The sequence below is a fragment of the Dermacentor variabilis genome, chromosome 10, assembly GCF_050947875.1.
Source record: "Dermacentor variabilis isolate Ectoservices chromosome 10, ASM5094787v1, whole genome shotgun sequence".
NCBI lineage: Eukaryota > Metazoa > Arthropoda > Arachnida > Ixodida > Ixodidae > Dermacentor > Dermacentor variabilis.
Window position 1 is genome coordinate 98776800 of NC_134577.1, and position 26665 is coordinate 98803464.

General features: G+C 48.8%; 1 protein-coding gene across 1 annotated transcript in view; it reads left to right on the top strand.

Moving 5' to 3' along the window:
* The window catches only part of LOC142560849 (uncharacterized), a 65713-nt gene extending 41857 nt beyond the window's left edge, over positions 1-23856 (top strand). The window contains exon 9 of the mRNA XM_075673246.1: positions 21655-23856. Within this exon, the coding sequence (XP_075529361.1) occupies positions 21655-21974 (320 nt within the window). The 3' untranslated portion in view covers positions 21975-23856. The remainder of the gene's footprint in view (positions 1-21654) is intronic.
* Positions 23857-26665: the final 2809 nt, after the last annotated feature.

A 26665-nucleotide genomic window follows, 5' to 3' on the forward strand; every position in this document is an offset into this window, starting at 1 on the left:
GAGCCGACCGGAATCGGTGACAAAGCTGACGTCTGACCTGTTTTATTTCCTTAAGCAAAAATATCGAAGTCGGGACTCTCCAGGCAGGTCGCTGCCTCCGGCTTGCGGCGAAAGGACAGAACTGTGGAGGGGTGCCAGTGTAGTCGCCTGCTGGACAGCTGCCGCTATGGTTGCCGCGAACGCAGGGTCCGAAGTGAGAGTGCCGACAACTGAACGCAACACGGCAGGGTTGACGTCCGGGTCCATGTTCTTCAGGACCTGTGTGGCTGGATCCGTTCTGGGCTCCTCGGCGGCTGGCTCTGTCTTCTTCATGTGAAGCTTGTGCACCCTGCTGGAGTCATGGGACCAGCACAGCCGCAGTACACTGCCGAAGGGTCAGGGCTGATACCATGCGGCCGCGGAAGATGCGTGGGATCTCTCACCCGTTCATGTCATTCTCCACCTTTCTGTGTTCTCTCCGGCGTTTCGTCGACACGAAGCAAAGTGGCGCTTCGGAGCCGGATTGGAAGACCCACCTAGTAACATGGCGGCGTGAAGTCAAACGGGAACCTGGCTGTGGAGACGAAGGTAACGACAGCACCGGGAAGACTCTGGAGGTGGCATAAGCGCTAGATTGGACCATGGACATGCTGTGGTCTCAGGAGCGAGTACAACCGTACTGGGCTTCCCGGACGGCTTGCGACTGGAGGTGCCCGCGGCGGCGGTGATGGCTCCTGTGAAACCTGGACGAGTCGGTCGACGTCCTCAAGGCGTGTTGGGACGGGTTCATTGTAGGCGTCTGTGTAGCACGCCTCAGGATATTAGCACTTCAAGCAACTAAGTTTGCACTCCGATGATAATAACTATACTCCAACAGCGAATTTCACAGTCCGACGACAATGTTCATACACTGAACATGAAGCTTGCACTTGTCCGTCAGCTTGCCAAATAGGACATCGCTCTGGCGCATTCACCTTGTGGGGGTTCCACTCTGCGTGCGGCTAGGGCTGAAGGCGAGCTCCGAAACTAGCCACACGCAGTCGCTTCGTGGTACTCCCAACCCGTAGCGCGGGAATCGCGGCTACATCGGGTTCGAACAAATAAGGCAACCAGCGGCGTCAACTGTAACAGCGTTTGTTGCTACCAGCAATAACGAACACTCGCAGAGGGACATCCTCTCAGTAAAAGTAATAAATAAGCTTGCCTCGTTGCCTGGGTGGGTCAGGCAAACGAAGTCACTCGCGGGTCGCGGCAGGTGGCTTCGTACAGGCGGTGCAGATGTCCGGCGTCCCAAGAGAGCGGGTCTCCCCCGGTCGTGCTGTTTTGTACATTTTTACTTGGGCGAGGGGAATGTACTCACCCGTGAGTCGGGGGGAAAGGGTGCGCGCGCGTTGCGAGAGCGAGGGAGACTCAAGAGAGGGTGTAGTGCGCCTCTCCCGTGTCTATGCCGGCTCTCGACGCAACGACGCGGGGCAAGATGGGCACGTGTGCTCCCCACAACCTTTGCAGGTGGCTGCCAGAGGGAAGGAGGAGGCACTTGGAAAAGGGCATATTGGGCTTATGGTAGCCTCGTGCGCCCCTCCGGCCAGCACTGACACGCTAACTGTGCCTTTCATGTCATTCGAGCGCCACTGGAGGGATAGAGTTCCCCGGGCACGAGCAGTAAGGCAACGTCTAGGTCTGCTTTCGCAGCTCACACCGGCGGGCTCGCGAAAATGTGGAGGCCGTTGTTCCGATCTCTGAGGCTTGTTGTTCTGCCGGGCCGCCCGATGGAGACGACGCACCGCCGAGTTTACACGACGCAAAATGGAAACGGTACGTTTTAGCCGATGCATACGCGATAAGTTGGTACGGTTTATGCGGATAAAAAACACATTATGTTCAATGGCCACTGAGTCGGGGATTTGACTTTACTACTTTTAAAACTAAACTACTGTTTAAGCGGGTACGGTTTAATGAGGTTTTAATGTACCACTGTCACAAACAGATGCAGCCACAAGTCTTTGCTGCCTTGCCCGCGAGCTTGCGCAGAATCTGTGGAACGCTAGTGAATTCACGAACGCACGTCTGCAACTCCGTCTACCCCAAGGGTTACCACGAGCGGAAGCAACACTTCTGTGCTGCCTGTGGCTCAGTGTGGCATTCACGAACTCCTATTCATTTCGCATTGGAACGGCCGACAGCCCTACTTGCGACACCTGCGGCTGCGAGGAAACGATTGAGCAACTCCTTTGTGACTGTCCCCGTTACAAAGTGCCAAGAAAAGTGCTCGTCACCGCACTTGAAAAACTGGACAATCGCCCCTTTACAGAGGAAAAAGCTCTAGGACGCTGGTCCAGACGGGCTTCGGCACTCAAGGCCTTAAAGGGAGGCTGAAACACTATTAGAAAAAAATGAGTTCTTTACGGCATTCTACAGTTTTGAGTCCCCTGAACACGAATATCTGGTTCAAAAAAGGCGGAAACAAGCACAAGCGGCTGTTTTTCCATGAAAACGCGCACCAGCGCCTCAGGGCATCGCGCGAACGCCGCTGTTGCCCGTGATTGGTCGGGGCCGCTGTGACGTCACTCGCGGCAGTCGCCGGTCGGCGCCGCCGTTTCAGAGCGTAAGCACGCTGTTCTGTTCTGGCTTCATAGCTGAGTTGTAAGCATTATGGAACGTTCTCGCTGTCTCTGACAGCTTGTATTTTCGCCGTACATGTTCGAACCGACAGCCGATACGGAAAACGATGGCGGCAACGGCGATGTTGAGTGTGCCAAAAGCGAGAGCGATGTGTGCACCTTCTCGCGCGTTGGAAATCTTAGCTGGTACGTATGTTTTTTTTTTTTTTTTTTCATGTAGCTGCACGTTCCAATGATGGGAGAAAAAATGCGCTAATGTGTCACTGGGAACTTGCTGCTGGAAGAATGCCAAAGCACTAACTTCTCATTAGATTGTAAACACGGGTGCAATTCCGCGATGTCAAGCACCTTGCCGCTGCTTGTCTAAAGTCCCGTGGTTTGAGTGTTGATACTCGATCGCGAACATAAGTGCCGCGTTTCAAAGTGCATACATGCAGTGCTGCGAGGTACAGTCATGGAAGTTGCTTATCATACACATCCAGAGATGGCCAGAGGTATTACAGTAAAAGCTCGTTAATTCGAACTCGTGGGGGACTGAAAAATTGTTCGAATTAAGCGGAGTTTGAATTAACGAGCAGGCGGCAAAAAAAAAAAAAATGGCCATTGCATTTGGCTGCTAGGGCCGAAGCCAAAATAGCCATATCTGGGATCGTCATCGAGGAATACACACTACTACTCTTTGAGGTCGGCGATTGCGGGTATTAAAATCATGCGAGTCCAAACACCAAAGGAAATAAAGATATCCAATCAATTTATGCGCCTGGAACTAATGATAAATGTACCCACGTGAGCGTCAGGCTTAATGATGAAATATGACACTATTTATGCTTCAAAAACATGTTTACAGTTGAATCCCGCTATAACGAAATTCACGGTGCACGAAAAAAAGTTCGTTCTCGCGGAACTTCGTTATCGCAAAAATTTGACGTGAAACGCAGAAAGAATTGCCCAAGCAGCAGCAAAGGCGTTTAATGCCAAAAATCTGTAAGCTTGGTTTGCTTACGCTTCACGGCGAGCAACGCCGTCACGCGATTTTCGCACTCGGTCAGCAAACCCATTGCAACATCGTCGTCTCGGACAGCAACGAAATTCCTGATGACATCAAAAGCGTCCATCACCTGTACGGCGGTTGCCGCAGCCGGCGCTTCCTGTACGTCGTCGTCTTCTTCATCGGAAGAGTCCTTATCATTCCGGGCAGCTTTTATGATCTGCTCATCACTCACATCTTCGTGAACAACAACACAAGCGTCAGCGCCGATGTATTCGTCGAGCTCGAGATTAGGCGGCACGGTTCCTATTTCTCCCAGCGTTTTCCAGGCGGCCGCGATCCCCGGAGCCGGTGACGCCTCTTCGTCGTCGTCTGTAACGCCTGGTGTTAGGCCAGCAGAGTGTACGGGTCGACCTTCGGCAAATCCGGCGTGCCTGAAACAGTTCACAATTACTGAGCGCCCCAGTGTGCTCCAGGCAGCAGACATAATCTGCAGTGCCACGTACAAGTCCACCTTCGTGTCTCGGCCGGTTTCAGTGTTAAAAAGCAGCCGCTGAATTAACCTCCCGCGGTAAGCGCGCTTCAGGCTAAGAATCACGCCCTGATCGAGAGGCTGTAAGACAGACGTGCAATTGGGAGGGAAAAACCTCAGCTCCGTGTTAGTGAGCTTGACTTCGTCGGAGTGATGCGCTGAACAATTGTCCAAAAGCAAGCAAACTTTACGGCCCTGCCGCTTCATGTCGCGGTCGAATGCCATCATCCACTCGGAGAAAATAGCGCGGGTCATCCATGACTTGTTGTTCGCCTTGTACTGCACAGGTAGGCTACGAGTTCCCTTAAAACAGCGCGGCTTGGCACTTTTGCCTATGACTAACGGCGGACGCTTGTCCGAGCCATCCATGTTTGTGCAAAGCAGCACTGTGATGCGTTTTTTGCTGTGTTTGCCGCCGTGACAGCGCTGCCCCTTGAAGTCGAGCGTCCTAGCCGGCAACATCTCGTAGAATAGCCCGGTCTCGTCGGCGTTGTAAATGTCTGCAGGCGCGAAGTTGCTTAAAATTCCGGCCATGTTACTCGCCTTCCAAGCAGCTGCTCCGTCCACGTCTGCTGACATTGACTCGCCGCACAACACTTTTCCAACGATGTTATGGCGGGCCTTGAAACGGTTTAGCCAGCCAATGCTGGCTTTAAAATCATCAATGCCAAGTAGGCATGCTAGTTCAAGGCTTTCTGCTGGACGATGCTTCCGGACAGGGGGACGTTGCTGGCTCGTGCTTCCACAAACCACGCATGCACTGCTTTGTCCAACTCTTCATGGAGGGGCCGCGTCACCTTTTTGTGCTTCGAGGATGTGCCTGAAGCAAGTGCCATTCTCACGCTGTCCTTATTGCCTAGAATCGTTGACAGCGAACTTGCAGGAATTCCGAAGTCTTCAGCAATTGCCGCTTTCTTCCTTCCGCTTTCTGCTTGGGCGATTATTTGAGCTTTTTGCTCAAGGGAAAGAGTTTTGCGTTTTTTCACTTGCGTTGCCATCGTGTCCTGCGGATGAAAACTCGTCGTTGTCGAAGAGAAAGGCAGCGAGTGAACAACGCGACCACGACACAAAGCCAAAATGGCGGAACTGCAATCACGTGATTTCATGCTTAATGTGGCTTTGGATTTGACTTGGACTTCTCGCCAATAAAACTAGTTTCGGTTTCGATTTTGAACGCGAAAATTTCGTTGAAGCGGAAACGCTCTGCAAAAATGGTTCGTTGTGCAGAGAAATTTAGGCCATTAATTCTTATAGGATACTCGCGGGGAATAAAAAATTATTCGTTGTCGCGGAAATTTCGTTGTGGCGGTATTCGTTGTGGCGGGATTCAACTGTATTAACAAAAGAATAATGATCGAAGCATATCAACATGAAAAATAATCGGTGATTTGCATTTGTTTGCGCTTTCTTCGCCGCGACTCGAGAAGCATTGTCTGCAACTTGCCCAACATCTCCAGCGCAGCATCCGAATTCTCATCGGTGGAGAAATAGCGCGCAGCCAGATCAAGTCCCGATGCTGCTTCACATGCGCTCGGAGGAGGCAACGGATCGTCCTCTTTGTCGGACTCGTCGTCGCTGTCAGGCATGCTCGCCGCGCTGCTGACTGGACGCAGCCTCGATAATCTCGGCGTCAGTTAAAGGCCCCGTTGTCTCCACGCCGTTGTCTACGTCGACAAAGCTCTCGAAGTCCACACCCTCCGATAAAACAGCGTAGGCAGGGTCCAGCACGATGGAGCCATCATCTTGATCCACTTGAACATCAAAGTCGGCTGTGCAGCAGGCTTCTGTGGTTTCACTGAAGCCACACTTGTGGAAACAGTTAGCGATAGTGTCTGCCTTGACGGCGTTCCACGATGTTGCCAGCATGTGGCAAGCTCCGAGCAGGTTGACATCATACGGCTTCCCGCTTTCCATGCATAGAAGAATCCGTTCTAGGAGGTGGCGCCTGTACAGAGTCTTTAGATTTTTAATAATCCCGAGGTCCATAGGCTGCAGTACAGCCGTAGTGTTTTTTGGCAAAAATGCCAGACGGATCGGCTTCAGTCCATTGATGTCACAATGCGCCGAACAGTTGTCGACGAACAAAAGAATATTTCTACTATTCTGTGCCGCGAACTTTCTGTCTAGTGTGCGCAACCAGTCCGTGAAGATTGCTCGCGTCATCCGCGACTTCTTGTTCGAAGTGTACTCAACAGGGAGAGTCTTCACGCCTTTAAAGCAACGAGGCTTCGCTGCTTTGCCTATCACGAGCAAGCGGCACCGTTCCGTGCCCGTCACATTCGCGCACACTAGCACGGTAACTCTTTCCTTGCTGCGCTTTCCGCCCGAGCACGTATCACCTTTATAGCTCACAGTCTTGTTTGGGAGCAACTTAAAATAAAGTGCGGTTTCATCAGCATTGAAAACATCGCTGAGCGGGTAATCGGCAAGATATTCCTTCAATTCGCCTGAGACCCAATTTTCGCAGGTTTCTTTGTCGACTGCGGCTGCCTCTCCGCAGACGTTCTTAGTCAGCCCGTCATCATCATCATCATCATCAGCCTGGTTACGCCCACTGCAGGGCAAAGGCCTCTCCCATACTTCTCCAACTGCCCCGGTCCTGTACTAATTGTGGCCATGTTGACCCTCCAAACTTCCTAATCTCATCTGCCCACCTAACTTTCTGTCGCCCCCTGCTACGCTTCCCTTCCCTCGGAATCCAGTCCGTAACCCTTAATGACCATCGGTTATCTTCCCTCCTCATTACATGTCCTGCCCATGCCCATTTCTTTTTCTTGATTTCAACTAAGATGTCATTAACGCGCGTTTGTTCCCTCACCAAATCTGCTCTTTTCTTATCCCTTAATGTTACACCTATCATTCTTCTTTCCATAGCTCGTTGCGTCGTCCTCAATTTAAGTAGGACCCTTTTCGTAAGCCTCCAGGTTTCTGCCCCGTACGTGAGTACTGGTAAGACACAGCTGTTATAAACTTTTCTCTTGAGGGATATTGGCAACCTGCTGTTCATGATCTCAGAATACCTGCCAAACGCACCCCAGCCCATTCTTATTCTTCTGATTATTTCACTCTCATGATCCGGATCAGCAGTCACTACCTGTCCTAAGTAGATGTATTCCCTTACCACTTCCAGTGCCTCACTACCTATTGTAAACTGCTGTTCCCTTCCGAGACTGTTAAACATTACTTTAGTTTTCTGCAGATTAATTTTTAGACCCACCCTTCGGCTTTGCCTCTCCAGGTCAGTGAGCATGCATTGCAGTTGGTCCCCTGAGTTACTAAGCAAGGCAATATCATCAGCGAAGCTCAAGTTACTAAGGTATTCTCCATTTACTCTTATCCCCAGTTCTTCCCAATCCAGGTCTCTGAATACCTCCTGTAAACATGCTGTGAATAGCATTGGAGAGATCGTATCTCCCTGCCTGACGCCTTTCTTTATAGGGATTTTGTTGCTTTCTTTATGGAGGGCTACAGTGGCTGTGGAGCCGCTATAGATATCCTTCAGTATTTTTACGTATGGCTCGTCTACACCCTGATTCCGCAATGCCTTTATGACTGCTGAGGTTTCGATTGAATCAAACGCTTTCTCATAATCAATGAAAGCTATATATAATGGTTGGTTATATTCTGCACATTTCTCTATCACCTGATTGATAGTGTGAATATGATCTATTGTTGAGTAGCCTTTACGGAATCCTGCCTGGTCCTTTGGCTGACGGAAGTCTAAGGTGTTCCTGATTCTATTTGCAATTACCTTAGTAAATACTTTGTAGGCAACGGACAGTAAGCTGATCGGTCTATAATTTTTCAAGTCTTTGGCGTCAGCCCGTGGCGGGCCTTAAAATGTGATAACCAGCCTTCCGATGCATTGAAGTCGCTGATGCCCATTTGGTTGGCGAAGTCCGCTGCCTTCGCAGCAATTATGGGTCCACTTAATGGAATATTCCTGCTGCGAACATCCTTTATCCACGTAATGACAGCAGTCTCCATCTCGTGGTGAGCCGACGTCCGTAGTCTTTTCCGCGAGGGCTCAATCTCCTTTTGGTAAGAATCGATGATAGAGTCCTTGTTCTTGATGTAGGTAGACAACGTGCTTTTTTTGATGCCATACTTCTCGGCAATCGCTGTCTTCGTTAAGAGACCACGTTCAACCGCCTGCAATATTTCAACTTTAGTCTTTAAATCCTTTGCCGAGTACTTTCCACGGCTCGCCATGATCGGCACAGTCGATGAGACGTCAGCGGCGAGATACCACACAAACGAGCAAGCTCATGCAAAATGCGACAAGAAAAGACTACTCGTGCATTCCACCGATTGCAGCCGCCGCAGCGCAACGAAAACCTGAAACGGCTTGCTCCGGAGCATCGGCAGCGGCGGCGGCGCCCGCGCGTCAGAGAGAAGCTGCTACGGCATGCGCCGGAGAGTGGTGTGCAGCGAGCGATGAGCGAGCGCGGCTTCGGCCGCTTATCTGTTTTTTCTGCCAGCGTCCGCTGCGGCGTACGCGGTTGTTGCGACGTGCGTCTTTTCTTTTCTTTCTTTCCTCTTATCTTTGAACTCTCCTCTATCTGCACGCGGCAGCGGTGATGGCTTGGCCTGAGCCAATCGGCAGGCCCGTGCACTTTCCTTTTCATCCTTCCCTCAGTCGCAACAACAACAACGCCGGAGGCTCCAGCAAGGAAATTGGCGGCTCGCCTCGTGCGTGCAAAAATGCGCGCTGGCTTATTTATTCTCGTCGCTGTGCATATTAAAAAAAAAATTTCAATGCATTGTACTCGTTACGAGGCGACTTCTATTTACGAGAAGCAATGTCAGCTGCCGGCTCCTAGTTCGAATTAACCGACGTGAGTACCGGTACGTTCGAATTATCGGGCGTTCCGGCCCATTGATATACATAGGGCTTTGCAGGGACCCGGGCATCAGTTCGAATTAAGCGATTTCGAATTAACGAGCTTTTACTGTATATGTGCAATATTCATACTATGGTTCGACGACTTTGCGATTGTGGCTCAATCAAGAATCTGTATGCGTGCTCCATGCTAGTGTTGACAAAGATATTAGGCAGTTTTAGCACCGCCGTGTGGTAAACATGATAACTGCAAGCGTATGTCGAATGTCACTAGGCAAGCCTATACTCCATTTCATACCTCAGGTGCAACGCTGTGGAAGCTACGCACGAAGTCCGGTCACCAAAATTTATTACTGCGCCCGTTTCCGTCTATGCTTCGCAGCGTGCCAGCGGCGTTTGCTCGCGCAAGCATGCATGTGAAGCTGCCGCGACAGGCTGCAATTAAAAAATGCCAAAAAGAAAATTGATTTAAAAGAACGTGTTAGCAGCCATATTGTTTCTATGGGTAAATTCTTTTTTTTTTTTAATTCAGAACTGCGCTTATATATGAAAAATTTTCTAAAAAATCGGGTCAAGAAACACCGAACTTTTTCTAAGTGCGAACTCAGCCACTGCAAGAAGTATCTCAAGCCTCCACAGCGTTGCACCTGATGTATGTAACGGAGTATAGCAATGCTAGCAACAGCGCGTTTCCGCATTTGTCGTAAGGCTATCCGGCTATCGCGGAAATGGTCCGAGCACAGCACAGTTGATTTCGTCGGCACGAACTTCTCTCCTCACCGCACTGCGCTGCAAGCTTCTTGTCCTTCAGGAACCTGTGAAACACCACATCGTCTCGCCCGCCTGTGTTCGCGCAGCGGAATGCTGCACAGAAAGAGGGCATGTTGGGCGCCCTTGGCTGTAGGCACTCGCGCAGCACCGAAGGAAAGAACAGTTACGAAAATCGCGAAAGAAAACAAACGTGAGCGGCGGCGGCGGCAAATCTCTCGTAGCGTCGTTCAGTAAAGCGCAGGACGGAAAGAGGCATGCCAGCACATGCCAGCACGCTGGTCCGGCAGCTCGGTCCCCGCGCGTGACATCACTCTCGCCGGTTCTATCCTCTGGCAACCACCTCACCCGGCGCTCCGGGAAGCGATGGGAGCGTGTCCGCGGGGGTGATTTAGAAAGCGATTTCCGCCTCTTATATTAACAAAACGAAGAAAAAAATTTTGGAACCGTAAATTATTAGCTCTGTTCTTCCCAATCCCAGCAATTCATGGAAATTGAAAACCGTTTCAGCTTCCCTTTAAGGGCTTTGCTGAAGTTTTTAAGGACATGCGAATTTTGCGACCGTCTTTTGAGTGTTGCAGCGCGTAGTATCACATTACTTTGTAAATTTTCCGGTTTCCCTTTTTCTTCTTCTTTTTTCTCCTTTTATTCCCTTTACCCCTTTCCTCAGTACAGGGTAGCCAGCCGGTACTTACACTGGCTAACCTCTGTCTTTCCTCCCCTTTGTCTCTCCCTTGATACTCAGGGGGAGGAGGGTCTTGAAAACTTTTTTTTTATTGTTTAACATATGTTGCTTAAATTTTGTGTGCAGATGTATTGCAGAATGCTGATTTCAGATCTGTATTTAGATTTTGAATATCCAACTTAGGAAGAAAAGATATGACAGAATGCAATAGTCCTAATTAGGTCATTTCTTACGAGCCTTTCTCATTAAAATAAAGTGCTTTTTAAGAATGTGCAGAGATTTTCAAAGGCCCGCTGCGTATCCTAAAGCTAAGCAAATGCCAATAAAATAATTGTGATTATCACAAATAAATACGAAAGTTGGAAAACAGTAATTAGCCTACGTTTGATCTAATTAATAATCTATCACATTTAAGAAAGAACGGAAACCTTTAGAATGTAGCTGAGATATCACTAGAAAAAAATGATACCTAGTTCACTTAAATCACATGAAGAAAACATTATCAGAACTTCCGTACGGCAAAATCACAAAAAAAAAAAATTAAGTTGAGAAAATTGCACTTAAAGTTTTACTGCCACTACCTCTTTTGTGTATTCAACATATGGAAAACCTTTAGGCTCTAGCATGTTGACCAGGTGTTGTTGAGCACAAGAACGCCAAATTCACTGAAATTAATCCATAGAAACTTTATCGAACCTTTCGTAAGGAAAAGGCAGTTGACGAAAAAACACCCAGAACTTTCAAGTTTTTGAATGCTCTCAGAAGTTCACACAAGAGCTGAGCAGTAGTCTTGCGTCCTGTCAGGCTTGTGCTTCTTGGCCTTTCTCATCCTCATCTCTCCAGTCTCTTCGTGACCCTTGTTAGACCTGTAGGGACTTTGTCCTTCTCGAGGCTCTTTCGAATGAGGGAGCTGCCAGGACTACAGCCAAGCTGCACTGCAACAGCCTTGCTGGTTTGTGGCACTCCCAGATTGTAGCATGACACTGCTTCAGCAACAGCCCTTTCCACAGTAAGTACCGAGTCATGGCTGTTTTTGCATCTTTGGGTCAAATCAAAGTGCAGGCACTCAATGGCACTTTGTGTCATGCCATCACAGCAGCGCTGTAAGAGGGCCCGGTCACCTAGTCTTCTGAAGACTGGCTCTAGTGCAATGCAAATAAACCTTGGCAGGTAGTTTTTATGCGGTGGTGGCTCCTCTTGGTTAGCCAGGGCACTGTTAAAAAAGCACCAGGAGTCATCACCCTCAGGACAGTGACAGTGATCAAGGTCCACTGAAGTCATTTGCAACAATGTGGCCTGCACTGCCTTCTGCATTGCAGGAACGTCATGCCTGTGGCTCCTCTGAGCATACCCATAATAGTTTGTCTTTGTTTAATTTTATGCTGGGTAAGTCTCCCCTTCCCACCAAGAGACTCTCCTTGGGCTTTCTTTTTCTCCACCGAGGTGCAAGGGGCTGTTCCTATTCGTTTATGGACATGGTTCAGTCTTTCTTTTTCGATGTCTAAGTATACGTAGATGTATACATACTTGAGTTAGTGCATGACAAGTGTAGTTATCACCATCAGACAGAATCGTGTAGCGCAGCCTATTCTGCAAAGACCACCTGAACAGGATCAGTGCTGCTTCCATCTCCATCCGTCCGGCATTGCAATAAATGTTTTTTTGACACTTGTAGGGCATAGCCCAGTCACCGCAGCCATCATCAGCGGGGTCAGGTGCTCCTCGGCAGCCAAGGTAGTACTGAGAAAGGACAACATAGTCCAGCCCAGATCTATTCAGTAATGAACCCCACAGCTGTTTGAATTGTGGCCACGAGTTTTCCAGGTGCCATCAAAAATGATGTCCACGTTTCCTACAGGGTTTAGGAAGTGCTTGTAGAGGGTTTTGACTACTTACACGCTTGCTGCCTCTGTGGCTGTGGCTGCTGCCTTGCAAGCTCGCACCATATTGTCCATGTGTCCCCTGAAGGTCTTGTGGGGAAGACCCTACTGGGAGAGGCTCAGGCTGGCACAAAAGTCCATGAGGGCAGTCACTCCCTTTCCAGTGCTTTGTATGCCCTTCATTTCCCTGAGGTTGACCTCAAAGGACTCTTGGGGACGAAAAGTGCTGCTCCTCGAAAGCGCAACTTGAGCACATGAGCAGTAGCCTCACCGCTAGGCTGTACTGTCTCTCATTGCACTTTGTGAGCTCAAGAGTAGCCACACTTACTGTGCGTTGTAGACGTGAAAAGCGTCTGCAAAACTTTCATGTCTTCATCGTTATAACTGATATGTTATGTGTGATGCGCAATGTTCATCGTCGCAAACATGTCGTTCAATGTAGTTTGCCTATTGCCAGTAGGCTGAATTGCACATGCGGCGAGTCGGTTCACGGTAAATGGGTTGATCTTTTGATCTCCATCGACGCGCGGCGAACTCCACTTTGACGATACGTCACCGCAGTTTGTACACATGAGCTGAAGCTTGACGGCAAGACCGTATTCCCGCTCACCTCTCATGAGCCCCGTGTAAAGTTCATGATACCATTCTGCGTAGTTTCTTCTCAAATTACATTTTGTGTAATCAACTGTGGGTACATAGTTTAGCTGCATTTCTTAATAAAGAACTCAATGGTTGATGCCAATCAACGAGAACGCTTCATTGAGTGCTGTTTGTGTTTCTGGTTGCCTGCACGGCACGCATAGCAAGAATGGTTATTGAGAAGGGCTTCATTTTCTTAACAATGAGGGTCTTGAAAACTTTTTTATTTCTTAACATATCTTCCTAAAAATTGGCATGCAGATATATCTTTGAATGCTGATCCCAAATACATATTCAGATTTTATATATCTCGTCTAGGAAATGAAGATATTGCAAAATAATTTATCCCACATAGGTCTTTTCTTACGGGCCATTATGATAATTTCTTAATTAAAAAAAACTTGTTTTAAAGAATAGCTGTCATTTCCAAAGGCCCACTGCACATACTAAAGCTAAAGAAATTATTAAAAAGTCATATAGGTCATGAATGAATGACAAAGTAGGAAGGAAAAAAACAATGCGGGAGTAATTAGCTTACATCTGACCTAATTGCTAGTCCATTGAGTTTAATGAAAAATGGAAAGCTTTAGGATGTAGCTGAGGTTTTACTGAAAAAAAAAATGATACCTAATTCAATAAAATCAGTTGATGCAAACATTATGAAAAGTTCCGTAAGGCAAAGGCATTTGATCGACAAAGCAAAGCTGAGAAAATTGCATTCAAAGTTTTGCTTACTCTGCCACTTTTGTTTACCTATCACATGGAAAAATTTAATGCTTTAGCATGCAGCCCAGTCATTACTGAACACAATAACACCAAATTCACAGAAATCTGTTCATGTAAAGATTGTGAAAACCTCTGTATTGTATTGGCACTTTACAAAAAAAAAGGCTCAGAAAGTCACTTGCTATTTTCTATGAATCTGCCACACATTCACAAAAGTCCTGGGCAGTAGTCCTAGGTTCTGTCAGGCTTGTGCTTCTTGGCCATCCTCTTCTTCACCTTTTTAGCATTGGTGTGACTTTTATCAGACCTGCACAGCCTCTGTTTATCTTTTTCAAGGCTCCTACGAATGAGGCTGCTCCCAGGACTGTAACCAAGCTGTGCTGCAACAGCTCTGCTGGTTGCTGCCATTCATTGACTGAAGCAAGAAACTGCTTCTGCAACAGCTCTTTCAACAGCCAGCAAAGAGTCATGCGTGTTCTTGGGGCTTTGGCTCCAAATGACAAGAGTGTAGGCACTCGATGGCGTTCTGTGTCATGCCATCTTTGCAGCGCTTCAAGAGGGCCTTGTCGCCCAGCCTTGCAAAGATTGGCTCAAGAGCAGTGCGAACGTGGCCTGGCAGAGGGTTTTTGTGTGGGGGTGGCTCCACTTGGTTCGCCAAAGCACGATTGAAGGCACACCACGAATCAACCCCTTGAGGACAGGAACTGTGGTCTGGGGCTTCATCGGTCGAGGTCATGTGCAACAGCGTGGCATGCACTGCCTTTTTCATGCCTGCAACGTCGTGGCTGTGGCTCCGCAAGGCATACCCATAGTAGTTAGTAATTTTCTTTATCTTATCTTGGGTAAGGTTGCCCTTTCCGCCAAGAGATTCTCCTTGTGCCTTCTTCTCAACCAAGTTGCGAAGAGCCGTTCCCATCCGTTTGTGGACATGGTTTAAGCAGTCTTTCTTTTCAATGGATACATATCCATACACTCCTTCTGAGGTCAATGCATGAAAGGTGCGGCTATCACCATCAGAAAGTATAGTTGTGTACCGCAACCCATTTTTTTCCAGCGACCTGTTGAACAAGATGATAGCTGCTTCAGTCTCCATCCGGCCGGCACTGCAGTCAATGTTTTTCATGCACTTGTGGTTCACAGCCCAGTCACCGTACCCATCATCACTGGGATCAGGTGCCCCGTGGCACCCACAACAGTACCTCGAGAGCACAACGGGGTCCAGTACTAGGCCAATATATAGCTATATGATGCAGCCAACTGCAATATTTGAATTGTGACCACGTGTTTTCCATGTGCCATCAAATATAACATCTACATTTCCTGGTGGATTCAGGAAGTTCTTGTACATGTCCTTCACCACTTTGACGCTTGCTGCTTCTGTAGCAGTAGCTACTGCCTGGCAAGCTTTCACCATGGTGTCCATATGCCCCCTGAAAGTCTTGTGGTGAAGTCCTCGGTGAGAGAGGTTCATGGTGGCACAAAAATCTGCTAGGGCAGTTGCTCCCTTGCCTATACTTTGAATTCCCTTCATTGCCCGCAAATTGACCTCAAGGGGCGTGATGTTGGATTTCCCGGGCACTCGTGGCGACGAGAAGTGCCGCTCGGCGAAATCGCAATTTGAGCATGTGAGCTCCAACTTCACTGCTAGGCTGTATTTTCTCTCACTGCACTTTGCGAGTTGGAGAGTGGCCATCCCACACTTGCTGCAGCTTGTGGACGCAAACAGCTTCCTTAGCACAGAGAGATCCACGATGATGTACTCTGTGCCGCGATCGTAGTCTTCACTTGCTGTGCCGACGTTCATTAGCTCGAACTTGCAGGAAGTCGCGGACTTCTTCACCAATGAAGTTTTAATGTTGTCTGCGTATTTTTCGCGCCCCGCGCACTCCGCCTCCGTGAAAAACACCTTGTCGAAGCGTTGAGCATGCGAGTTCGGTTCAGCCGCGTCCGTCGGCACGGAAGTGGCATGCGGAAACGCCGAAGTCGACGTTAGGCTTAGGTCAGCCGGCTCGGCCGCTTCCCACGACACGGAATCCGAAGCGACTTGCAGCGTCTCAAAAGTTGGCATTTTCTTAGTTGGCTTAGTCCAGGCTCATCCACCGGCACTGCAGAGACTTGCGGTAACACCGAAGTTGACACCGATCGGCACTGTCCAGCCGCGTCCACCGGCGAAGCTGTTGTTGGCGAGCTCAGTCCAGCCGCATCCACCAAGGGCACAGCAGCTTGCGGCATTACCGAAGCTGGGGTTCTCGATGATGTAGCACTCTTCTTATTCCGTGCGCGTCTCTTTTTGTTGACTGCTTTTCGCGTGCTTGCTTTCAAGCGCGCAAAGACACCAGGCATGCAAAAGCAAGAAATTCGTGGTTAAAAGAAGCGACTCAATAGCCAAAATATCTGCAAGAACGATAAAGAAAAAGGCAGAACGAAAAATCCTAGGAAACAAAGAGGAGCGCGAAAAATGACGTGCGTGCAGGTGAAAGCAGACGACGTGAAGGAGTCGAACAACGCGGCCGCGGGGCCGCGGCAGGCGAAGCATGCGTCACGGCCAATCAGAGGGCTGCGCCTCGAGGAGGCGCCCGTTTCACCCAATCAGCAGCTGTCCTGCGACGATTTCCCGCTTGAGAATGGGTGCCAATCGCTCCGCTGCACGAGGGTCTACAGCGTGCCGAGGGGCGCCAGAATGGAGAGCTGGAAACCAGCTTTCAAACGAAACCAAGATGGCGCCGATCGGTTCGCGTCAACGTTACTAGACTAGCTTCAGCTGTAGAACTCCCCGACCGCGCGCTTACCGCCGCTGTCGCCACTTCTGCGACAGCCACCAGATGGCAACGCTGTTCCATCGGGCTCCACTGCAGACGCCTCGTCACAGCCTTGAGCTTGTGCGGACGGGCAGTTTGCGTGTGTTTCACACTTGCTGGCGTTCTCCCTTGTCCGAATTAGTGATACCACGAGAAAGCGGTATCCACCTACAGCAATAAGATTTATTGCGCCAGTTCGTTAATACTGAAAGAAGGGTAAACTGCACGAAAGGAAGAAACGCATACAGTGAAGCGCAGAAGCTGCGTTTCTAAATGTCGTGTGTTTATTTCTGTCGTCTTAACGTTTCGCGCAGTTGAGGCTCACGAGCCTGAATATCTAACCAAAGTGCGTGATTGTAGGATGATCTTCATCCCCACCGAAGCTTCTCACCAGGCCAAAGAAACACTACAAAAAGAAAGATGAGGTCGGCCTTTGTACACACAAGCCACAAAAAAAAAAGAAAGAAGTCGAATTTTTTTATTCCGTGAAGATGCTTAATCAGAGCAGCTGAAACGTGCAGCCCCTGTGTTTATTACTGGGTTAATCCCGAGGGTTCATTAAAGTACAGTGGAACCCCGTTCATACGTTTTTCAGCGGACCGAGGAAAAAAAAACGTAACAGCCGGGAAAACGCAACAGTGAGGAAAGCTCCAAAAATGAATGAAAAAAGTGCAGCTTCAACTATAGACAATTTATTTCCACAGAGTGCGCTTAGAACTTAAAGAAAGTCTAAATGGTGGCTTGCCGTTTCTTTCGCTCGCTAGAAATCGCCACATGTTTCTCAATAGCCTGGAAGGCCGCATTGCTGTCAGCGTCGCTGTGAGGTGCGACGTACGTGCGGGGGACGTCCAGAGCCGCGACTGCTTCTCCAAAGCTAGGATCGCTGTGAGGTGCGACGTGCGGGGGACGTCCAGAGCTGCGACGGCTTCTCCAAAGCTAGGATTTGACAACTCCCCGGCATCATGCGGCTCGTGCTCCTCGTCGTCACCGCGCCACGGCAATGGCAACGGACGAAGGAATATCCGCGGGAAATTTTGCCCTCTTTGGCGTAATCATGCTAACGTGCTAACAATTGTTTGGTATTGCTGCGGAGCGCGCGCGTCCGAGCAGCCCGGTTGCGTGCAGCGCGGCGTGGTTTCGCGAGAAATGTAAACAAGAGAGGAGAGCTGGCCCGATAGGCAGAGCAACGCCAACTTCCGGCTTCCCTTTAGCTATAGCTTCACAAAGAGTGACGTCAGGGCCTCTCCTGAGTTTCCTTCCTCCGCGAGTCGACCCGTCCAACAAACCATGCGGTGACTGTAATCACAGTGATGATATTAAGAGCATTTTTCACAAATGGCCACCTAGTGGCGGCCTTTCGAACTGGCGTGCGGCTTCTTGCAGCCAGTTCCATAGCCAAGCCCGGTCAAAACTCGTCGAAAGCCAAAATGGCGCTTGGAGCACGTTGCCTACTTTAGCCCAGGCGGGTTCGGGTTGCGATGCATCATGCGAGAACGTTTTCACAGCTACTACGTAACAGCGGGGTTCCTTATACATTGTATCCTATGGAAGCTATGCCGGGACCGGATGAAAACGACGTAGCAGCCGGGAAAACGCAGCAGTGAGGAACGTAACAGTGGGGTTCTACTGTATTTCTGTTATGAGGTTACACACACAATCGGCTGCGACGAAGAGAACGGCGTCACTGACGGTATGCCCGCAGTCCGCAGTTGTCGCTTGCGTTCGATGTCTCGAGTTTGCTCGGCGGCGTGATTAGCAGCCTTCGCCTGCGATTTGCTGCTTGTGATTCTTCGAAATCAAATTTCTTCAAAATTAAATCTTTCCGTTACGCAAGACCATGAGTGGCTCATACTCCCTTAAGCACGAGCGCGTGCCGTAGATTTCGCAGAAAGTTCCCGGTCGGCACGAGGAATCGCCCTGTTACATGCCGAGCGAAGCGTCGCATTGCTGGGAGCACAGAAAATGTGGTGCGCCGAACTGTCGACACCGTTCCGATGGTGGCCTATGCAGCCAGGTACGCAGCATGTCGGCATCGTCTGCTGATATTCTTAAGAAACTCGGTGAAGGCTACAGTTCCACAGATGACATGCTTGCTGAAATTCGCTGTAAACAACGAACCACTGGACACACCAACGCTGCACCGCGTGCTTAGTCCGGCCCGCCCACGTAGCCGGTTAGTGAGGAAGTGAAGCCGGGTGCGACTGCAGCGCCACGAAGGCACGGGCGGGTGGCGGTTCCGCGCAATGGCGCCGAGTTTTAAAACTGAAGCTAGTCTAGTAACCTTGGTTCGCGTCGCGTGGAGCTACGGCAGCTTGAAAATGAGGCAAACCTTCGCGCTTGGCCTTCAATTTTGGCTCACCGACGTTTCTAAATTGCCGTTTTTTTTTGTACTTTGAGTAGAAATTGAGCCATAATATTTTGTAGAGGCATAGTTGGGACATTAAAGACTCCAAAACCAAATTTTTGAAAATTGCCATTTTTGACCATTTTTCGCGATTTCAAGACCCGCATCCCCCCTTTACAACAGTGCACAGTGACCTCCATGCTGACGAAGTCATAGCACAGTCCGTGCACAGTCCGTGCACATCAGAAGCAACTACATAGCGAGTCTGTACTCGTTTGTCCTTGTGGATTTGCACTTCAGAACTTCAGGTTTTGCACTTAGCAAGCGATAATAAAACAGTGTTGTCCCTGGTCGAGCATTGTGGAGCAGAAGCTTGGAAGCTTGCGGATGACTGACTTTCAGCAGCTTGACGCCGCAATGAGATTAGTAATCTGCTGCACCTGCATGTTGACATCAATGCGTCGCTAGCAATGACGGGATTTTGTACGTAGGCTACTTGCTGAGATTGATGTTTGTCCCCAGGCGAAAATGACTGTCTAGGGCTTGAAAAATTGTTGCACTCTGGAGAGTATCTGAAAATTCCCAGTTTCCCACTACTATTCATTGAAGCATCGCATTGTTGTAAATCATTGCGGATAAGCTTTCCCTTTATGTTGATGAAGTCATCGGTTTCAGTAGTACCTTCACAAAAAGTGTTCCTAGGGATATGTGAATTACTTTGGGCAGGTAAGCCTAAGTCGACGAGGATGCGAGGCTTGCCATGCCACGTGTAGTGCCTTGGGTACCCCCACCTGGGGGCAGCAATTTTAGTTGATGCAGATAGATGCTTGCAGAGAGGTAGTTTGGCATGTCCGCTCTCGAAGAGTGACCATAGTGTTTCAAGCCAAACAAAAGAGCAAAATGCCTCTTCAGCACAGAGCAGAGGTCTATTCATCTAGCAGAGGTCTCGTCATCTGCCTGGAGGAAACCTTTTCACAATTTGGCTTGCAGCTTTAACACAAGACTGCTAGCATTTCAGGTGGCAGTTATGCCCAGCAGTAGGGTCTATGTCATTCTAGTTAGACAGTTCCGACGTTTGGATTTTCTCGAGCGTGACGGAAGTTCCTTGGGTCTTTGTGATGCAGGTGCTAATGTGGCATGTCATTCAGGCATTGAGGATGTATGTAAATTTCCACAATTGCTTTTAAAGCAGTAGAACCGGAGTCATAAAATCCATGGACTTTTTGTGCCTGCATTTACTTGTTGAGAGTTGGGAACATTGGTACAGCATAATCGAGGGGACAATAATACAGTCTCGTAGGTACAGTCCTAGAGCTTGCTGAGTATGCTGTCGACGATTAAGAGTTCGGTCCTCACTGCATAGCCTCTGAAAGGAGCTAAAAACAGAACATGTTTGTATTGGCAGTATGTACTGAATTGCAAGACTTTGTGCCTTATCTGATTAGGGTGAGATAAGCAGCTATGGCTGAAGCAGACAGAAACGTGAGACGTTAAATTTATTTGCAGTTCTCGTGGGTTCTGTTAACTATGTTCAGGAGCAGGTAAGTGCTAATGTGGTTCTGCTGCAGTGTGTATCAGAAGCAGTTGTTCAGGCCGTAACTTTATGGTCATCTCTTTGCAGTTTAGTTGAATTAAATGAAATCCTAGCATGTGAAATGACAACTAGGTAAAAGTATTTATAGTTTGCTTGTGGTGATTCCTCGTCGAGCTGCCAATGCACACCACATATTCTCCACTCCACTGCATGGAATTGATGAGCACAGGCATGCTGCGCATTGATGTTAAGTCTCGTCACATTTCTTGGCAATGCTTGGAGCTCACAGGGTCGCCTTTATTTAGGTATAAAGATTTTATGCTGTTATTTGCAAAATTGTTTGTTCTCCAAGGGTTGTAGTTGAGCTCTGGGCAGGGGCTAGTAATGCACCCAAAAATGCCATATTTGGAAAGGGGCTCTGGTGTCATATCAATTTTTGGTACTGTTCCTGCTCCCTTCTTACTTGGCTGTTCTTCCCTGCTATGGACATTGAAGCATAATGTTGCACATTGCTTTCATATTGCAAAAATATATTGAGAAATGTTTCAAGGCAGTACTAGTGTCAACTAGGCTTTTTTCCTCCTAGTGTCCCTTTGTGCTCGTTTAGTTGTGTTCATTTGTGCTCGTGTTAGTTGTGCTCCAAGGTGTTGGTTTCTGTAAGTTAATTCAGCATTCCAGGGAAGCTCATATTTTAGGTTTCAAGTGTAGCTAGGCTGTGCGCCAGTGATTGTTTTTTCTGGGAGGGTATGCCCGTAACTGCAGTAGCTGAGGTAGGCAAGAAGGTGCACAGGACCTTGAATCTACACATTCCTTGAGTCGAGACACAAGTACAAGTGTTGAGACTGCTGACCAAATGTAAACCCAATTTGAAACTGAGCAATTCTGCAGACTGCATGTGGGTGTCTTGAGGTTGCAGGGAAGGCAAGAGGTGCCAAGTTAGAGCGGAGGAACTTGATGGTGCAAGATCATCACTGTAGCTTTGTAATACATTTCTGAAAAATGGAAGGCCTCAAGATGCTGGAACTTTTGAAGCCACAAGTGGCTCCTTCTGTAAGGAAATTTTATGACTGACGCTTGCAAGGCCAATGTGCTTTCACTGGAGGTCTGCAGAGATGGTACATTTTTATTTCATCCTTTTCTTTTTTTAGGGTGCAGTGGTATAAAGCAAGGAACAGAGTAATGCTCGGCATGCTTGCTTAACGAGGCAAGCTGTTCATGTGAAGGAGCCACTGACATGTCGTGTGGATGGTAACGCCAGTGCCCATGTGGGTCTCCATGCGGCGCTCATGCTACAGCGAAGTGCTCTGTCTGGTGCAGAAGAGCCACCTCCTCCGTACACGCCGGGATATTACGACCCAACCACGGGGCTTCCATACCAGGCAGCGCTTGGCGGCGGTGACTGCTGGGCAGGCTCGTCGGTGCGGCAACGGGTCACGCCGTCGTGTCCCTCCGGGCCGCTCCTCGTTCGTGGTGTCCGCAGCCCGCCGCCGGTGCCGCAGTCAACGCCATCGCAGCGACCGCACGTGCCCCCTGCCGTGGAGCGAGGGGCGTCGCTGTGGCCCTCGCCTCCATGGGGGGCATCGCCCGAGGATGAGGAGCGCCTTGCTGGAGCCATGGGCGCGGCGAGAATCGGATGACGCTCCTCATAGCTTACTACTGCACAACCAGGAGAGCCTTTGACAGCACCACAATCGGCGACTGTGCCCTGGCGGCCGGTGTCTACATAAGCGACACGTTCGCCAGCGGCTGTGCGAGTTGTTGGTGCTGAGTCTGCCTACATGCTCAGTCTGTGTGATTGGCACACATCTCTATAATCGGAATGTTGTTTTTAGTAACCAAAAGCTAAGCTTTTGTGAGGTAGCACCAACTGACTCAGTTTCACACACTGAATTCTCGGAGGGCTGTGAGCAAACTGCCGCGTTAGGGCAACTTTCTCATGTGATGATCTGGGAGCCGCAGCAGGTGGGGCAGCAGAAGCACACTGCATGGGAAGCATGTGAGCTTGGTCTGTTGGTTTGTTTTCTTGTACGAAGCTTTTTGTGATCTTTAGTGGCACTGTTTATTGCAAGTGCCTGCATGAAATTAGCACTGTGCTGCAGTGACATTAGGTTGGTCGTATCTTGGCTTTTGATGCGAAACAAAGTTTGAACTACTCGTTACTTTTCTAGACCCGTGAACAAATAACACGATTGCAGGCCTGCAGGATGGCAGAGGAGCAAGGAAAGAATAACTTTCATCCTTCGTTAGCGGAAGTAGTAAGCCACAGACGCAAGCTTGATTCAGATCAATTTGTTTTTAAATTATGGTAATCGTTTGACTGAACACACACCTTTCTTTGCATGTCATGTTCTCCTGCTGCTTTGACTATCGCCAAAGAGGTGAAAAGGCTCTCTACAGCTAGCCATTGTGCACCGTTTCAAATAGTGGTGGAATATAATGGCATGCCACGGGTTTGCACCTGTTGTGCACAGAAGGCACTAGCAGAGAAACAAAGCTTGTCGTCGGCATTACGGCAGTGGTTGGAGACTGTTGTTGACTTTTCTAAGTGTGTAGTTGTTGCTGTTTGAGTCAGCAGTCCACAACCTTTTATCCGAATGTCTTGTCTCGTGCAGCTTTGGACGTGTGTGTGTGTGTGTGTGTGCGTGAGAACATGTCGGCACACAGGCTGGCCTGTGCTGCGTGAAGTGACGAGTTCCATCGTGGGCGTTCCCTTTGTCTTCCCTCGGCCAGTGTGTCGTATGTTGAAAAAAAAAAAAGGAAACACCTGGTCACAATTCACCCGGGCTGCATTGGAGCAAAGGCTTTTTCCCCCCTTACCGATTTCACTGTACTTGCTTGTAAACCTTCTCTCCCACTCTTCTGCTATGCTTGCCGCTCTGATCAGGAGCTGCTCTGTCTGGCTTTTCCACAATTGTGGTGCAAGTTCTGCTCAGTGACGCATTCACCGCTGTTGACGCACACATCTGCCATGGCAACCATATCACCCTGGTACTATGTTGAACAATTGTTGGCCTATGCTGTTGCTCGACCAAGTGGGCAAGTTGTGACCTTGACTAAGACGACACTGCAGGTGTTCTTTCAGAGAGATAACTTTGTTGTGGTCATTGCTTCTCTTCCTTTCTACAGATTCCTCATTTTCTTTCCTTGTTTTTTTCTTTTTCTGTTTTGTTGACCGTAGTATAGTTTTTAGCAGGAGAAAGCTCTGCGTGGTACTTCCCCGCAAACCAGCTTGCGATGGTACTCGCTCGGGGTACCATTCAGCTGCATTTTCTGTGGTGCTAACTGCACCAACCTGATGCCTTCGCAACCAGATTCGTGCATTTTGGCGAAGCTTCTTTACACTTGGGTTTTTGTTTAATATTGAGTAGGCTTAGGGAATTTTTTCTTTAGTATATTCCTTTACCAAGCTCTTGATCTTGTCTAAAGAAATTGCATGTACAGCTGTTCTGAGAAATTGTGTAGGGTAAGTGTCATGCCAGTAGATTTGAATAATAAAACTAGTACCATGTTTGTTTTGTAGCAGTGCCTCTTTTTCCTTCATTTGGAAACTGCAGAATTGCATAAGGCTAGCAGATGGTGGTATGAGATTAATTTGATGTTCTGAAATGATTAAGTGTAGGCTTTAGAAGGTTATAACCTTTATTTAAGAAGGTTTCACAAGCCTTGGCCAGCCTGGCACAATGCACAATTACCATTATAAATAAAAAGTTACGGCACCAGTTTGTCCTGGCAAAAATGAATATTCACCGTACAATGTCATATTAGCTGACAAGCGCACAAAAACAGTACATAGACAAACTGTCGTTGTGCTGTATTGTACAAAGTCTATTGTACTGTAACTTTTTTTTTCTGTCTGCTAGTTGGCAAATGTGAAATACTAACAAGCTCAATGTCGCTAGCACATCTTGTCAGCCCAAATAAACTTCGCTACGAAAGAAATAAAGACAAGGCGAAGGCATTTGCACAGTTCCTATTGAGTAGTGATTGCACAGGCCTTCTTCCTACAGGGCTCGCAGCCGAGATGTACCTTTTGGAAAAATATGCCCTGTGGCGGATAGTGTGTGCATCTCCAATACTTCCCGCGCCCGTGTTTTCACCAGACGTGCAAATGATACGGTCAGTGGAACGCATTTCCAGAACACCTATGTCATACACTGGAGACAGCACGTACCTAAATTTGAAGTGTTTAGTTTTTGAGGAGTGTGAAGGGGTTTTCTGAACCTTCAACAGCATCTGCTTGGAGCTCAAACCAGGTTGACCATCGGAGAGGGTTCGGCTGGGAAGACGAGGTGACGTAAGAACAAATAACAGTAGTTTAATACATCGTTACGGGTGAGCTGTGCGCTACAAAAAGAAAACTTTAGGGTGCATGTACCTGCACGCGATGGCAAAGAAAATGTAACGTCCCGTTACAGCTTGCTAGCTTTCTTATGCTCTCTACAATCCGGGAATTCTCTTTCGCCACTGCCCTCACTGCAGAGGGCCTTGTCGGGACACGTCGGGGCAACCCAGACGGAGTGGCGTGCGACGAGTCCGCCACTTGGCGGAGAGGGGTTGAACGACCGAAGGTGGCGAGTCCGATTTGTACATTCTGCGCAAGTCTGTTCATGTTGACGAGCATGACTCTTTGGCATGCGGTGTTCCATTCATGGCCGTGCAAAGTGAACCATAGCGGGAGGCAATCCTGTCTTTTCTGGGGTGTGCTGCTAGTGTTTCTTTGCCTGGTATTTCAAGACTGCTGACTCTACACTGTGCCAAGGTGCCTTGCACTGTCTTTACCAGACCCGTGAAACACAACGCAACCTTTTGGCGCAAATGCAACTTTTCAAAAATGGCTAACCTATGGCATTCCATGCTTATGAGGCCTTTTATTGATTTTTGCAGTGTATAGTGATTTGTCACTGAAATTGACACGCAACAGCAGACGTGGCGTGGATCTGGCAGTCAGCCTTTTGCCATATTAGGGCTAGCAAGTGTTGGTCACATACTCGAAAAGATGAGTTGTCGTGCACTGGTTATCAGTCTAAATGCACCATCTGAACACCCATCAGTTTTGGGCTCTGACATGATCAGGTGCCCCCTGCACTTGGCTTTGGTTGGGTAACAGGCTTAGGTATGGTTATTGCAGGTTTTAAGTAGGCTTTTGCCTGATCACCTATGACATTTGGAGGCACAGGGATGCCCTCAAGTAGAAAGTGTAGGAAGCTTAAACACTTCTCTTTCAATGAATCTGCACAGTGATGATCTGCCATAGACAAATGGATCACGACGTCACCCTGGGGAGCCGACTTTCATGCGGAGGGATCCATATCAATGATCCACCATTGCCCACAGGATCACGCTGTATTAGTACATAGAGCAACAACAAAAATTAATCTGTCAGTACTGTTTGCTGTGCAGAAAACGTTAAATCCTGTGCAAGTAGAAATGTGGAACTTGGAATAATAAACATTATTAAAACAAAAGTATATGACAGCCATTAATAGAATCTAATGGAACAAAAAAAGATTTCAATTTGAAAGCAAGAAATGCAGATGTAACACTTTATAATTTACCACCTTTTATAATAGTGCTAAACTGAGGCGACAGTCGGGAGGTGACACAGTGAAGTGGCAGCCATCCAAAGCTCAAACGCGATGCAGAAATCGAGTGATAAGAAACCGTCAAGCTGAGTGGAACACCCCTCGACACAACATGCCTGGTACGGGCCCAGAACAGTGTTGAGTACTGGAGTGAGTCACGTACAGAGACACTTTGCCATGAGCTCGTGGGAATGGGAGCAAAGAAGATATGAGGGAGGTAGGTTAAGGTGTTGCCTGGCAGTGGCAGAGCAAAATGGCAGGAAGGGCCTAGTGGGTCCATCTGGAGGGGTGGTCTGGCGATAGGCCATTGGGGGTGGCCCAGCAGGTGTCGGATGGTTGGGGCAGGTGAGGAAGCCTTGAGTGGGTTAGACAGCCGTGACGCTATCGATCTTTGCAGAAAGTCCAAAGTCTCGCCGAGAGCCCTGACGAGTCGATGTACTTCACGACACTTAGGAGGGCTGGTAGCTCGTTGTGACCAAGGAAAAAGATGTCTTCCTCTCGTGCGAAAAGAATTCCCAGGTGGCAGAACTCCTGCAGGAGACTGTCTCACAGGGCAGGCCAGCGGGATGTGCTCCAGTGTCTGTGGCTCCCCACAGGAGCCACAGGCTGGGGAGTTAATGATCCCCAGACGGCGATGGCGAGCCACTGTCCAGTGACAGCCGACCCTCAGGCGCAGTAGCAGCCAGGTCTCTGCGTCAGGGGCCGCGCAGTGGAAGCAGCCGGGGAGGTCGGCCCAGCGATACCTG